The following is a 15,199-nucleotide window of genomic DNA, read 5'->3' as shown; positions in this document are numbered from 1 at the left end:
ATGGGAGCCCAGCCATCGACGTTGCTTAGTGTCCTAGGGTGGTGTGCGTGCTGTTGCTGTGTGACTTTGACAGGTCTAGAGTGATGAAACACCACACATATCCGAATGGGAGCTACTGTCTCCTCAAAAATATCTTTCCCTTCCACTGGAAGGCATCGGAAGAAATTGTAATCCACATGTAGACCCAAGATCTTGGGGGGCCTACCTGGAGACTTTGGCGGGAGAGCCCTCACCGGGGAATTAGCGATGGTCATCTCTACTGGCTCCGAGAATCGATGAATCAAGTGGCGGACGGAGTTCATTGGTTGTCACCGCTCTGGGTCAGGTGTTTCTGGAGGGTGAAGGGAGTGCTTTGGAGAGGCGGAGGGAGGGGGGAGTGCGGGCTTAGAGGAAGAGGATGAGGCAGAGGGGGCTGTTGCGGGAATATTTGGAGGCGAGGATGGAAGAGGAGGAGGAGGAGGGGGGGGAGGAGGCGGAGGGGGGTGGGGAGGTAGGGAGGAGAGAAGGGAGCGGCTGGGAATGATCCATTGGAGTGGGAGGGTGCTGGGGAGGCCACTCTGGGGGTTAAGTGGGGCCAGCTGGCCTCACTGGAAACTGAGAACTGGAGGAGGAATCTTGACGGGAAAGCGGCAACCAAACCGGAGAGGCCAGAGGGACCCTCTGTTACGACCCTGTGTTTTTCTTTGGATAGAAAGCAGGTGGGCACGGCCACGGGATGGACAGTGTGAATGGCATCTGTGCAGATTTGAAAAGGAAACCCATGTGTGGCCAGCCCAAGTGTGAAGAGGGCAAAAGGATTTAAAGTTTATAAGGTTTTAAAACCTTGGATTATTTAAAATAATAAAAGATGCGTTTTTTAAAGCTATTGCTTTTAGTTTTTGGAGAAAAGCAGGCTGAGGCGCCTCCTTATAAAGCGAAGGGTGGCGGAATTCGATGGGTGGTGGCGTCACTGCGATTTGGGGCCAATCGGTGTCCGTGTAATGTTTGCAGGAGCACTCTAGCTCCCCCTGTTTGTTTTCCTTTTCTAGGTCCTCAAAGATGTTGAAGTGTTTTGTGTGCGAGTGTTTGTTTCACTGCCCGTCAAATTTCTGAAGGCCGGTTTCACCCTCACAGTGATTGGAGGGGGGCCATCGCCGACGGGTGGGTGTTGCAATAAATGCTCGAAACGGTACTCTGACAGAACCGAATCCTCTTGTACTCTGATAGCCTTGCGTGCGCGGCGGCGTTGACCTCTGGTAGTTGGCTGATGGCCCTGGCGCGGGCGCCACTCTCCAGCAGCAAAGTCGTCCGCGGTCGTGTCTTGGTGCTCGGTTGCTTGAGGGCCAGCCTCTCTCTCTACCCCATGGTGAGGCTTTGAACGGGGACCAGGGGAGGCGGTCTCCTGGTTTGACATCCGGAGCAAGCTCTGGCAAGGTGTCCCATCTACTTGCAAATGAAACACTGGCTGGGAGGCCTGAGTACTCCACTTGCTAAATGATAAAGGCAAGGAATGGATATGACACGGGGCATTGTCTTCGGTTAGGCGATACAGATGCGGATGGATGGAATCCCGACTGTATGTGTGAGGGACGAAGCGACAGTGGGTGGGGATTCCATCACTCTCCCAATGGCTCCGGGAGAAGAGGAAGGTATTCCTTCTTGAGGCCGGAGGCTAGCTTGAAGAAGATCTCTGAGTTATCCGCGAGTAGGGCAGCTACCGACAATCTTGCATACTAGAGTGGAAGTCTCTAGGGATGCAACAGTCGTAGCAAGAAGCTACAGGTCCGCTTCAGAGAAAGATAAGAAAGTAACGGCGGCCTCGGTCGGGGATGACGGAGCGACTGCCATGGAGTGACGAGTCCTCCTGGGGGCGAAGACTAGAAGAGGTCGAGACTTGCCGAAAAAAAACTGCCCACTAGTTGAGGGTGCTGTTGGACGAAAATGGAGGAGATGAAAAAGCACAGGGAGCGGAAGGACGTGGGGGAGCAGCGCTCGGGGTGGGGGGTGGGGGGGGTGGGGGAGAGAAGGGGGGAGGCGTAGGCTAAGGGAAAAGGCTGGGGAGAGGACCCAGAGGGGAGAGTGCAAGACAACAGAGAGCGGCGGGGGCAAGGGGGGCGCGTTGGCGGCGAAAGAAAGGGAAGGGGTTGCAGGCGAAAAAATGGGGGAGGAGGCAGCTTGGGGGGGGGTAGGTGGGTGTCACGCATAGTTACCAGAAACGGGAAACGGAAACAAAAACGACACCCCCCTCGGAAACGGAAACGGCAACTGTGGGAAACGGGAACGGCTAGGAAACGGCACATATACTTGATAAATTAAACTATAGAACCAAAAACTAGTAATTACAAACTCAATAGCGAGACTTTCTCAAATTTGCATAAAGGACACCTCAAGATGAAGTCAATTTCTTGTTGAATTAAGAATAGAAAGTACAATGCAAATACATCAGCCAAGTTTGGAACTCATGAGTAGGCTCAAACTTGTGAGAGATGCACATCGTCTGAGCCCAAATCATCATAATCTAGAAAGTCGTTGGAGCCGCTATCCCCTGCTTTGCCCAAAGTAGCTATCGGCGTATTTGGTAAACTGGCATGCTCCTCTGCCTCTGAGCCCTTCTCATCCTCCTCTGACCAATGCTTCCAAGATTGGGGGTTCTCATTTCGCTCAAGAAGACGCAAATTGGCACTCACAAAAATTAGATCATTGGTCTTTTGAGTGCCAAGCCGGTTTCTCTTCTCTGAAGCGATATGGCTAAATGAGCTCCATAGTTGCTCCAAACAAGACGAACTGACCCCCTGGCTCAAAATCTTGATGGCAACTCTGGAGTGTCTGCCCCATAGTCCTCCCACCAAACACATGGATCAGTGGTGAAGCGATCTGCCAAAGCATTGGCTCTTCCAAACCTCCTCTTGCAAGCCGTGTAATCTGCCAGATGATCCTTGATAGTTCTCTGCTTTGCAATGTCAGGCTCAAGTCTCTCCAAAATCATGTCCCATTCATCTGCCACCTCTGAATCTGTGTATTGATTGCCTGCTTGAAACTAGGGATCAACCATGAAACTTGCTGCATGCATAGGTGAATGGTACATATCCCATCTATCTTGGCATAGCTTCCTTAATACCTGGTATTTTTGTTCATCTTGCTCAATGTACTCCAACTTTTCCACCATCTTGTCCATCCCCTCGTAAATCTTTCCAATGCATGGCTGAAGTGAATCTGTCATCCTCAACAAGTGGATGATCGGCTTCCCCAAAGCTATGGTGCATCTCACCTGCTCCCACCAAAGAGGGTTCCCAATATTTGACGCACATGCCTTCCCTACAACGGTTCTCCAGACAATGCATGCCTCTCATACTCATCACTCACCATCAACTGCTTTTAAGGCACTAGAACACTTGTTAAGGGACCCCAACATGAGGAAGTTGTATCCGAAGCGAGTGTCTGAATACTTGCGCAAATCTCTAGATGACTTCTTCCTGAACTCAGCCGCAAGAAAGTGTGCCTATTAATGAAGGATACAATCTGGGTGGCTTGCTCTATGATGGGAGCAACCCAATCCAACTTCCCGATGTCCTTGAGAAGATTGTTGAGGCAGTGCGCAATGCATACAGAAAATGTGATATGAGGAAACCTGTCACACAACAATCTGCTGGCTGCCTTGTTCGCATTCTCTCCATCAGCTACAAAGTGGATCACTTTCTCTTCACCCACCGCTTGTACGGCTGTTGACCACTCTAGGAAGAGTGCTTCTGCACTTTTCCATGTCTTGGATGCATCATGCGATGAGATAAAGTAAGATTGACAATGCATGCCTCTCATACTCATCACTCACCATCAACTGCTTTTAAGGCACTAGAACACTTGTTAAGGGACCCCAACATGAGGAAGTTGTATCCGAAGCGAGTGTCTGAATACTTGCGCAAATCTCTAGATGACTTCTTCCTGAACTCAGCCGCAAGAAAGTGTGCCTATAAATGAAGGATACAATCTGGGTGGCTTGCTCTATGATGGGAGCAACCCAATCCAACTTCCCGATGTCCTTGAGAAGATTGTTGAGGCAGTGTGCCATGCATACAGAAAATGTGATATGAGGAAACCTGTCACACAACAATCTGCTGGCTGCCTTGTTCGCATTCTCTCCATCAGCTACAAAGTGGATCACTTTCTCTTCACCCACCGCTTGTACAGCTGTTGACCACTCTAGGAAGAGTGCTTCTGCACTTTTCCATGTCTTGGATGCATCATGCGATGAGATAAAGTAAGATTGCCCTCTGGAATAGGCAATGACACCATGAATGGATCTGGACCGAGTGTCGCTCTAGCCATCTGCAATAAGTGTGATGCCATTCCTGTCCCAAGAGGACCTAACAATCTTTGTTGCTGCAGCAACTGTGCCCTTCTCCTTCGCTAGTAAGGTGGTTCTCAATGCCTCTGATGATGGAGGAGTGTAGGTGGATCCATACTCTGTAATCTTGCGCACCATGTCCTTGAAGTAGAAGGACCTAGCCGCCTGAAAGGCAATGGCATCATGGTAGAAGAAGCGTGCAACACTACCATCCACCTCCTCCTCCTTCTTTGGGTCCCATCTACTCTGAAGTGTACTCTGCCTGGATCGAACAGTACCCCTCACGCCAAGTGCTGGTGGTGGTGCACCAAATGGACTTGCAGTGGGTCCAAAAAATGAAGGCATTCCACCATATGAAGACCTGGTGGTTCCAGAGGTTTGTCCTGAAGTGCCCACATATGTGGAAGGATCTACTCCGACCCCTGCTCTTCGAGCCGATGAAGATGCCCGCGTTGCTTCGTCTTTCTGACGAAGCTCCTCTCATGCTTCACTAGTGATGTTGGTACATAATGCAATGTCTTGTCCATGCTGATGAAGCAGATGTGCTCGAATACGAGTTGCACTACCTGACTTCGTAAGGAGACAATATTTGCATGTCCACTTTTTCGCGGCTCCTGTTTCGTAGGCACCCTCCGCCAGGACCTCATCCCACCAAGACCACTCTGTAGATTTAGACTTCTTTGAGGTGGAATGATCCATAGAGGCCATGGATGCAAAGACTGCAAAGAAGGACTGAGGAACAAGGGTCATTGCAATGGACAATAAGGACAAGGTGCCAGGAGATTCTAAAAAAAGAAAGCACACAATAGAGCTGACAAAGTTTGGAGAAAAATAAAATTCTTTATTCATTCAACATTAGCAATAGTTACAACAGGTGACTTTTTACATGGGCTTTATTGTCTTGATCCTCATGACTGGTAGATGCCTCAGCATCAACTAGGACCACAACTAGTTCTTCTACAAGTTGTAGGTTTCACCATATGGGGCTCGTCTTCCAGTGTGTCTTGGGACCATTTGCAATAGCAAGGAATCTTCATCATCCCAAAACCACATGGGAGGGCAATGACATCGTCGAGCCCTCTTAGAGATTGCCTCTTGCAATGTCAGGCTCTCTCGAAGAGGCAAAGGGCATCGACAATGAGCTATCTCGATGTATTGTCGCTCAGCCACGCATGAATGACAACCACAACGCCGCTCATAGAATGCCATAAGTGCAAACTATTGAATTCAACACAATAAGAAGAGGAGAGAGATTAATTGAAAAAGGACTTGTTTATTAATAAAAAAGGTGCAATTTAATTAAGAAGCTTCCTAACTATTTTTTAAATAGTAAATGATCATTAAAAAAAACATGGTTCATTTACAAATTTAAAATAAAAAAAACACTTACTGATTAAAAGTTATTGATTGTGGAGGACCAAGTTGAGAAGTGCCTTGCTCTGACTTGAGCCTTGCTCCAAAAGCGGAGAAAGGGAGGGAAAGAGAGAAAGAAGCGGAGAGAGGACCGTGCTGGAGCTTTGGGACTTGAGTCCCAGTCACAAGAAAGTCTTGTGTACAAGACAAGTACACTGTACAACACAAGCTTCTATGGTGAGATTATATGGTGTAGTGTTGAGACAAGATGCAAGGAGAGCAACGGGAAGGAAGCAATGATAGAGGCGGCGATCGTTTTTTCTCAACGCGCAGCTAGCCAACGTTTATTTATTTATTATTTAATGCCACATGGGTAGTGCATAGCGAAGGCGTGAGCATCGTTTTTTAAAAAAATAAAAATTGCCACGTAGGTGCACGACCAAGGTGGCCCGTTTAGTGCTGTGCAAAGGCGTTGATCTACGTTTTTTTTAAAATAAAATATGCCACATGGGCAACACGACCACCTTGGGCTTGTTTCCAGCTGTTTTGATGAACTAGACGTGGGGAAACGGTGTTTCCCCGTTTCGGGGCACCGTTTCTCCAATTTCTTGTGACTATGGGGGGGGTGTGCGGCACAGCTCAACGCACGATTCAAGTATCGGCCTGTTATACCCTAATCTTGTCCCCTCCCTAATCTAATCGGATTAGTTTCTAATCCATAGATTAGTGTCCATGCACATAACATACTTCCCCCTTTCAAGCCTTCACTCTTGTGTAAAGCGATTTGAGAAAGTCTCACTAGAACTTTGATCTTGAGATTGAGCTGTCAAATATCCTCCCACAATCATTAATCAAAGACAAGCCCCAACCGAGTTCTCTGTCTTTGAAATCTTGCTCACAATCAAGCCCATCAAAAACAATCCAAATGGATCCTTCCTCTCTTGAAGCCTCAATGTGAACTCCAAATCTTGTGGAAAACATTGACAGATCACCCAACCTCAACAAGTGTCACCACTTCCCTCGCTTAGAAAGTCTGGTAGCACTTGAATCCTTAAGAGTTAGTTCCAGTCAATTACCCATCCATACTCGGATGAGGTAATAATCTTTGTATCTAGGGGATAACATAACATACTAGTCAAATGTAGAACTATCAGGTAAACAAATACATATGAGTATTCTAATCTAGGGTCGCGATCCTTAAGAATATTCACTCTATCTAGGGTAGTGACCCTTGATATAGTATCTAGCAAAAGCTGTTATACCTTCAAGTCCTTCAATGTTAGGGAATATGGCAATAGCCATACCAAACATAACCTACCATCACACTTAGCATCTCATAGGTAGAATTGACCAATCATATGGTCCCTGAGAGCTTGAGAACATAAAGTACATCCTGGATGGTAGAAGGCTAGCCAGGAGAAGAGTTAAGTCTCATGTTACCCACACAAGAGGCCTCAAGGTTGGAAGCATCGCCAATGGACACCTTCGAAGAGCTAGGCCGAATATCATGCAGAATGGAGCTGTCATGAGTCATGTGAGTAGTGCACCCACTATCAAACCACCCAATCCGTAAGACGTGAGGTGGTAGGAATAGGTGAGTCCATGGGAAGCACCTCAATGCCGATGAAGACAGTCTCCTTGGTGGAAGAGGAACTGTGGGATTGGTTGGTGTGCTTCTTTGCAGAATCACCTTCTCTCTTGTTCTTGCAACAGTCAGGGTGAATGTGTCCTTTGTTACCACAATAATGACAAGTAAGATCCTTATGAGCAGGATTGCAAGGAGGTTTAGAGTTAACTTTGTTGCTGTTGGAACCCCATTTGCCCTAGCCCTTGACCTAAAGAAGGGTCTCGGAAGCACCTTGGCTTGTTTTCTTCCTTGTAGCTCTATCTTGAAGCATGCCAACAAGAGTATGCAGATTGGGAGTAGGGGAAAGAAGTGTGATAGTATCACAGAAAGATGAGAAAGTTTCGGGCAATTTGGTGAGGAGCCGATGAACAAACTCTTCATCAGTAGCCTTGCTCCCCAAAGAGACCAATTGCTTCTGGATGGTAACAAACTCGGTGATGAAATCCATGATGTTGACAGTATCGGACAAACTATTCTCCAAGGCAATCTTCTGAGTAGAGTTCTCTCTATGATACCTCCTTTGAATGGCATCCCACAATTCTTTTGCTATCATCAAATACAGATGGTTTAATGTTGAAGATGATGAACGCATGTGCCCGAGCATCCTTATCAAGCCAGGTATCAATCTGAGCCCGAGGAGAAGTTGTAGTTGATTGGGCATCGGCCTCGGTAACAATACCCCATAGCCGATGATACCACAAAGACCAATCAAGGTAGTTTATCCCATCTAGGATGAAATCCTCGGGAAGTTGGGGAATAGATGAAGAGATGACAGTTGGTGTAAAATCCATGGAATCCTCCTCTTGAATTTACAGCAGAAAGGGTGCAAGTAGGTACCCGGGGGGACTGCCCACTCCTCTCTAGACGCTATATTAGGTGAAAGAAAGATGTAGAACTGTACTCCTTCTGGAGATCAAGGCACATGGGTGAAGACGGGAGCCGACCCGATGTGCGATGAAGTAAGGGAGGGAGAGGCTAATCGAGCAAGTGTACGGTGCTGCCACGAGTCTGCGGTAGAGACAGGATACAAATGCGATTTGCGTTGAATTGTAGGGACAGAGGACTGGAAAAAAAAACGCAGGGAGGGAGAGGCTAATTGAGCAAGTGTACGGTGCTGCCATGAGTCTGCGGTAGAGACAGAATACAAATGTGATTTGCGTTGAATTGTAGGGACAAAGGACTGGAAAAAAAAACGCGTTGATAGTCTTCCTGTAGAGCCTGAGAAACTCAACGCTCCGATACCATGAGAGAATAGTTGAAGGTAGCAAGCGGAAGCAGAGGAGAGACTTGGAGCAGCCAGCAATGATCCAACACTTGAGCAAAAATGATGAATGAATTATATGACAAAACTTTTTCTTATATACATCATGAAGGGGCTGGTCGGCTAGCATAAAAACCCATGACTGAGCTGGAAAAAAAAAAGCGCTGATATTCTTCCTGTAGGCCTGAGAACCTCGGTGTTCTGATACCATGAGAGAATAGTTGAAGGTAGCAAGCGGAAGCACTTGGAGCAGCCAGCAATGATCCGACACTTGAGCGAAAATGATGAATGAATTATATGGCAAAAAACTTGTTCTTATATACATCAGGAAGGGCATAAAAACCCATGACTAAGAACAAAGTCTACGACTAGGAAAAACGCCTAATAAAATGTGGGAAAAGTACCCAAAAATATTAGATAAATATGTTGGATAAAAGGGGGCATAAAAGGGTTCAAGCAGGGTTGGAGATGATCATTCCAACAGCATTTATCTCAGGATCACCCGCCTGGAGTGGAGGTCCCACCCGCCCCCTCGAGGGTCCTAGCATCAGGTCCAGCCTGGAGACTAGTCCCACGTAGTGGTTTGGTACTAGTCTTCTCGATTTTTTGGAACCATCCCCCCCCCCCCCCCAAAAAAAAAAACACACACACACACACACACACACACACACACAAGACGATCCAATCCCCCAGTAGCAGATGCCGTCTCAGGAGCAGGAGCAGATGTCATCTTCCTCATCTCCGCAGGATCCACCGGCCCTCGCCCTCGGCCTCTCTCCCATCCTCCCTTGTGAGCCTCCTCAAGCCCCCCTAGCCTCTCCAGAGCTCTCCCGTTGACCGCCAGCAGCCCCTGACCTAGGGAGGAGCCATCATGCCGGTTCGTCCGCACTGCGCAGACTGATCCATCACTTCTCGGAGCCTGTAGTGGTCATATGACGATTGCTGTGTCCTGGGAGTCCGGGTGAGAGCCCTTCCCCAGAGTCTCTGGGTGGTCCCCATGTGTCATGGGTTAGTGTGTGGACTACAACTTCTTCAGATGCCTACCAGTGGATGCGGGTGCTTTTGCAGCCCCTCTCCGAGTCTGCATCTTCTTTCACCAGTCCAACCAATAAGACATTGTCACTCACTTTTGCTCCTTGGTTGCGTGGAGCTTAGAGGATCAGGCCACGGCATCCAAGATGGGGAGCTCGAGAGCTGGAGTTTGGAGGTGATTCTGTTCGTTTACCTTCATGTATCGCTAGCGGCCTGTTACAACCCCACGGATCTTCCAAATGGGGTTTGTAGTAATCACTCCGTGTTTTGCGTTTAGGAGATCCGTGGGGGTTGTAACATGCCCCCCCTCCCCCCCTCCTACAGATACCTCTACTGTGACAGCAGGAGCCTCAGTTTATGCATATAGTTGAGTCAGAGCGGAGTGGGGACATAAGGAGCATAGGATCTGGGAACACCTTGAACGTCTGCACATCAGGGAAGAGTGACAACTCGCGATCCAAACCTCGCCCAAGCCTCACAGGGTGGAGGGCAGCTCAGACTTATCTCACCCCACTACACCTACCCCACTACACCCCTTCGATGCGGATGGTCTTTTGGAACATTCAAGGATTGGGCAGCCCATAGAGCTGCTCTAGGCGGGGGGTCCTTTGTGAGGAGCTGAGCCTTAGTGGGAGGCTCTATCGACATTCTTATGTGGGAAGATTTTGCAGGGCAGGAGCCACACCTTTTGGTCACCCACCTTCAGCCTGTCAGGGATCCAGGGCGGAGTACGTATCTCAGTTAGTGGATGGACTCTGGCACCATAGTATCAGGGAGGGCACAGTGGGTGATTATCAGACTTGGGGAGGACCGGGTGGGCCGCCTCTACAGCTTCTTCTGGCGGTGGTGGACTCCGGCACCATAGTACTAGGGAGGGCACATTGGGTGACTATCAGACTTGGGGAGGACTGAGTGGGCCTCCTCAACCTTTACGCTCTTAACTCCATGGCAAGTCGAGCAGACTTGTGAGCATGATTCGGCAGGGCCTCCCTCATCCTGATTTCTGTTGTATGGAGGGTGACTTTAACATGCTTGAGACCACGGAGGATAGACTGGGTGTGGTAGCCAGGATGCCATTTCTGGTGTAGAACTTGCGGCTGGGGAGGAGCTTGTCTTCGCCATCAAGGGACACAACTCCTGGCATCTCCCGGAGTTTGGATGTAGCCAGGGAAGTCTGAGATTCTCCAGATCTGACAGGAGGAGCACAGGCCCCAACCTCTCCCGTCTGGATTGTTTCTATGTTTGGTGGGTATTTTAGCTGGCACTACCCACCAAAGTCCCCATTTTGATGGTCTTTGGAGTTGGACTTCATATAATGTATCAAGATCTTGCTCGACTTTTTGCCCATGCAATGGAACCACATTAGTACCTTCACCAAGTCTTAGAATGATAGAGTTGGTTTCTGTAATGCAAGTAACCAACATTGCATAACACACAAATTTTTGTTCAAGTCCTTCAAGACCTTGGATTAAAATGTCAAAACATGGCCTGCACAATAGAGAAATCTAAAGAGATTTACCTAAGGGTTCTAATTGAGTAAATAATTAAGTCATACCATTGTTGTATCATTTGTTGTTTCACCATCTCGTACCATGAAAGGGTTAGTTATAACTCTTACTTCTTTTATGTTTTCTCTATAACAAATGCAAGGGTAGTAAACAGATCGTGACTCTGTGGATGCAAACCCAAATCCCAAGTTGTGTGCTCCTCCCTCTCACCCCGGTACCTTTATGGGGTAGAGAGAGATGCCCTAGCTAGGGGGCAGTGGGGTGGGGTACCATCTGTACCTGAGGGTCCCTATCAGAGCCAACAGTTTTGATAAGGAATTTTGGACAAATAGAAAGTGTTGGATCCGGCAAGGGATGGTATTCCATAGGTTCTTTGCAGGCTTTTGTGTTGATGAGGCCAGGACAAAATATTAGCGTCCACATTCGATGCAAAGTGGTCTTGCAGTGTTTTGGATCTTTGGTGCCTTGGACGAACTTTCGTAGGATCTTGTCGGAAGGCACTTTATATGGGCACCATTTAGCTTAGGATAACTGTAGTTTTAGTGGAGGAGAATGTGACACACCTTCTATGAACCAGGGGCCCTTGCCCGGCCACCACTGGCCACCTAGGCAACGTGGCAGGTCAGCAGAACCTGGCTGACCAGCCCCAGACCTCCTATAGGCACAAGACATTAATTGGGGCCTCAAATAAAAGGTACACCAAAGGAGTGTGAAAATTAAAGTTTGAGTGGCCACTTGGCACACATTGGACTAGTGGGAGAATGGGGCAAGGCATGGGCATAAGGTGTTTCCAGAAGAAATCTCAAATGGGGAGTGTGATGAACATACGTGAAGGGCATGTTCCTGGATTCATCTAGGTATATATACATGAAGGGCCCATGAAGAACTCATTTGTGGCTGGGGGAAATCCTGAAGAGAGTCCTTTCACCTTAATAAACCCTTAATTAATGTTCTTAGTACACGTGTGGGGGTGCCCAAACTTGGCCAGACCAATGAGTTCTAACTCTTTAGAAATCACCAAGATTAGTGTTTTCTCTCATCAAAGTTTGACACCGTCCCCTAAAGCATGCAATGGTTGCTTGGCCTGCACCACGATGGACCTCGTGCTTCTCTTAGCTGCCCATCTGACTTGTGGCCACACTGCTGTGCCTCTTCCAGGGTAAGAGATTTTCTGCATAACTTGTCTATCTTGATGTTCAGTGCCGGAAGTTGGCCTAATAAGAGTCTTGGACATCTGTACAACAATTCAACACCAAGTGGGTTACAAAATTGTGTGGGACTTTGCACAGTTGGCTGCCTATACTTACCCTGTCCTATTGTGATGGTGATTGGCAACTGGTCCCTGGACTAGGGTTCACAAAAATGCACAATGCTCATGACTAATCCAAAAATGTTAATGTACAGGTATGGACACGTGGCACCGTAGTGCACATGACAATTAGAGAGGCACATGCCACACATATGATGATTGCGTTTGGACAGCTTTGGGTTTGATCTTACAGGCTCGGTGTGGATACAGGATTGAATGAAGACCATTAGTTATGAGAGACATGAAGTCTATGCCAGTTTTATGGCATGGGGAAAGTAGAGACCAAGAAGCATTATCTCTCACAATGCCTGGCGTACTATGAAATTAAAGGGAGATGTCATTGCTTTTTCAGAGAGGGATCAATTCATCAATCTAAGATGCTCAGGCATGAATGAGGCAGAATAGACCACTAGTAGATGAGTCATGCAAGGAATGCCCCAGCATAACATTCTAGTTCAGTGCCCTCGTCTGTGAAGACCATCAACAGCTGGACAGAGAGGCTCACACAAGAGAGCACACTACCACACGGTGCCCACCCCTTAGCCTTATAGATTCTTTGGTAGAGGCTCATGATGATATTTTTCATGGGTGCGTTTAGGAGATCCTTGTGGTCTCTCTTTTCACCTTTGGTTTTCTGTTAGGTTTAACCTTTTAGCTTCCTATTTACCGACTTGACATGCAGACTAAAAGGTCTTCATTTTTTACTACGGTCTCATAGACCCTTCTGGTCTTTTGTTAACGTATTGTTTGTGAACTGATTTTTGTCACCCCCTTCATCTTTTACCACTCCATGATTGAATACTGCTTATATCGAACCTGCTACTTCCTACCCTGGGCGTTTCCTATGTAGTGTTGGCTACCTATTATTTGAGTCCAAGTGCCTGTCCGTTCAACATCCGCTTCACCTTTGTGCAGACATACGGTACGGTGGCCAATTCCTTGGCACCCCCTAGTACCCAAACAGCAATACCCTCAATTTAACCACAAAGGAGGTTTATTGTTTTTGTACGTGTTGGAGATGTATACCAGCAGAGTCTTTGTTGGAAGCTTTTGATTCTTCCTGCCCTGTGATTGAATTGGCCAAAATCTCAAATTGAATGCTGTTCAAGTTTCTCCACCATATTTTTGGGAAGAGAACGTGCTTTTTAGATCTGAAATTGGGTAATTTTCGGTAGTGTTTTATGAAAATTGGCTCTGTGCTCTTACATTTCTTTATCCTAGAGCATATTGGCATGAATGAGAGAGAGAGAGAGAGAGAGAGAGAGAGAGAGAGAGAGAGAGAGAAGGGACCATATATCACGAGTAGGTTGCTTGGAATTTATTGAAACACTATTTTCTAAGGCTGTCTGCAACTTTGTGATGCCCATCCTCAGGCATGGCAGCTCTCTCTCCAAGATGGCACACACTGTGTAGTGGGTGCTTGGCTGTTCTGTCTGTAAATGTGGTAATTGCACTCTATATAGTTATGGCAATGAGGGAGCCAAAAGTAGCAGTCGAGCCACATCCAGATCCTACATTTGCATCGAGAGCCAGGTCAAGCCTGCAGCAAACACATCCAAAGGACATAACCTCAGAAACAAACAAAAAGTCTGAGTGAAGGAATCGATAAGGGCTTTAAAAGAAGAGATCTCACCCGCCTGTTGTTATGGATGGGGTATCCGACTCCCTTCATATCTGATGGGCAGGGGAGATGTCTGTAAAGACTCTTAGACTCAAAATTTTAAAGAGCAGGCATTGTCCTGACAAGCCAGTAATGAAAGAAAGTTGTTTTTTTTTTCTTCAAATGACATCTCTACTTGAATATTGATGTTTGAGGATTTTTTATTAAAGGTTAGGGCATTATACAGGTAGCATTTGAAGCCATCATGAACAGTGTACAGTGACATTATAGATTGTAGCATTAGGTATGCCTGCAACATTGCAACAAATTTTGTTACTTCACAGCTGTGGCCATATTTTGTCATTCACAACATATTTTGCTGCTTTGAAATTTTATGCCAAAGCCAGACACACAAACCCAGTTTGAATGTTCCCCCCCTAGCAGCAAACGTGAAGGCATAAACAAATCTGACTCACAGACACGAGGCACCTTCGATTGTGCCAAAGAGGGAATTGTTAAGAGACTTTGTACAAAAGGTTGTATTATAACAAGGTCTACAATCACATCAGCACAGCATCTCAAACTAATTTCATGGGGCCTTTGTGTCTTGATAGCACAATTTTTTCTACTGATGAAGTCTTAAGCTTTGCCATACAAACTAGTAAAGATCTTAATGAAACCTAAGAAGAATCAATCACTTATGATTAAGAGACCAGCACTTGATGCTTCACCAAACAATTGACGTCCTTATATACTGAATTTGTCTAATCAAGGTCATCTGGTCAAGAAGGGGTTTGTCCTTGGTGAACTACCCAAGATTATGCTATATTTGAAAGAAGATTGGTGTCAGAAGTGTAATGGCCATGATCCTTACAGAGCAATGAAGTTATCATTTTCACAGTTGCTACTCCATGGTCGGGCAAAACTCTCCATGTCTCTCTTCATGGTGACCAAGTAGTTCAAAAGATGCCATGCTTTCTTTGGATTGTGATGGTCATCATGAAGCATTTTTGCTTGAAAAATGTAACCCAAGCCATTAGTGTGCCTTGTTAAGATAACAGATAAAGCTTTTTTTTTTTTGTATGAGAGAGAATTGATGTCTTTTCAGGGGCTGATGACAAACTACTCTTAAAATCTATGCAAAAAAGTAACCATCTTAGTAAGTTAAAAAACATAGTACATAAGAGG

General features: G+C 46.7%; 1 protein-coding gene across 1 annotated transcript in view; it reads left to right on the top strand.

Moving 5' to 3' along the window:
• LOC147607140 (uncharacterized) overlaps positions 1-14,179 on the top strand; it is a 69,644-nt gene extending 55,465 nt beyond the window's left edge. Inside the window, exon 2 of the mRNA XM_086791195.1 lies at positions 13,785-14,179. Coding sequence (XP_086647321.1) covers positions 13,785-14,008 — 224 coding nt within the window. The 3' untranslated portion in view covers positions 14,009-14,179. The remainder of the gene's footprint in view (positions 1-13,784) is intronic.
• The last annotated feature ends 1,020 nt before the right edge of the window (positions 14,180-15,199 follow it).

This window comes from Cibotium barometz, chromosome 56 (genome assembly GCF_041138505.1).
Source record: "Cibotium barometz isolate CiBa-2024 chromosome 56, ASM4113850v1, whole genome shotgun sequence".
Taxonomy (NCBI): Eukaryota; Viridiplantae; Streptophyta; class Polypodiopsida; order Cyatheales; family Cibotiaceae; genus Cibotium; species Cibotium barometz.
The sequence above is the reverse complement of the archived record's forward strand: the minus strand, read 5'-3'. Positions and strand labels throughout refer to the sequence as shown.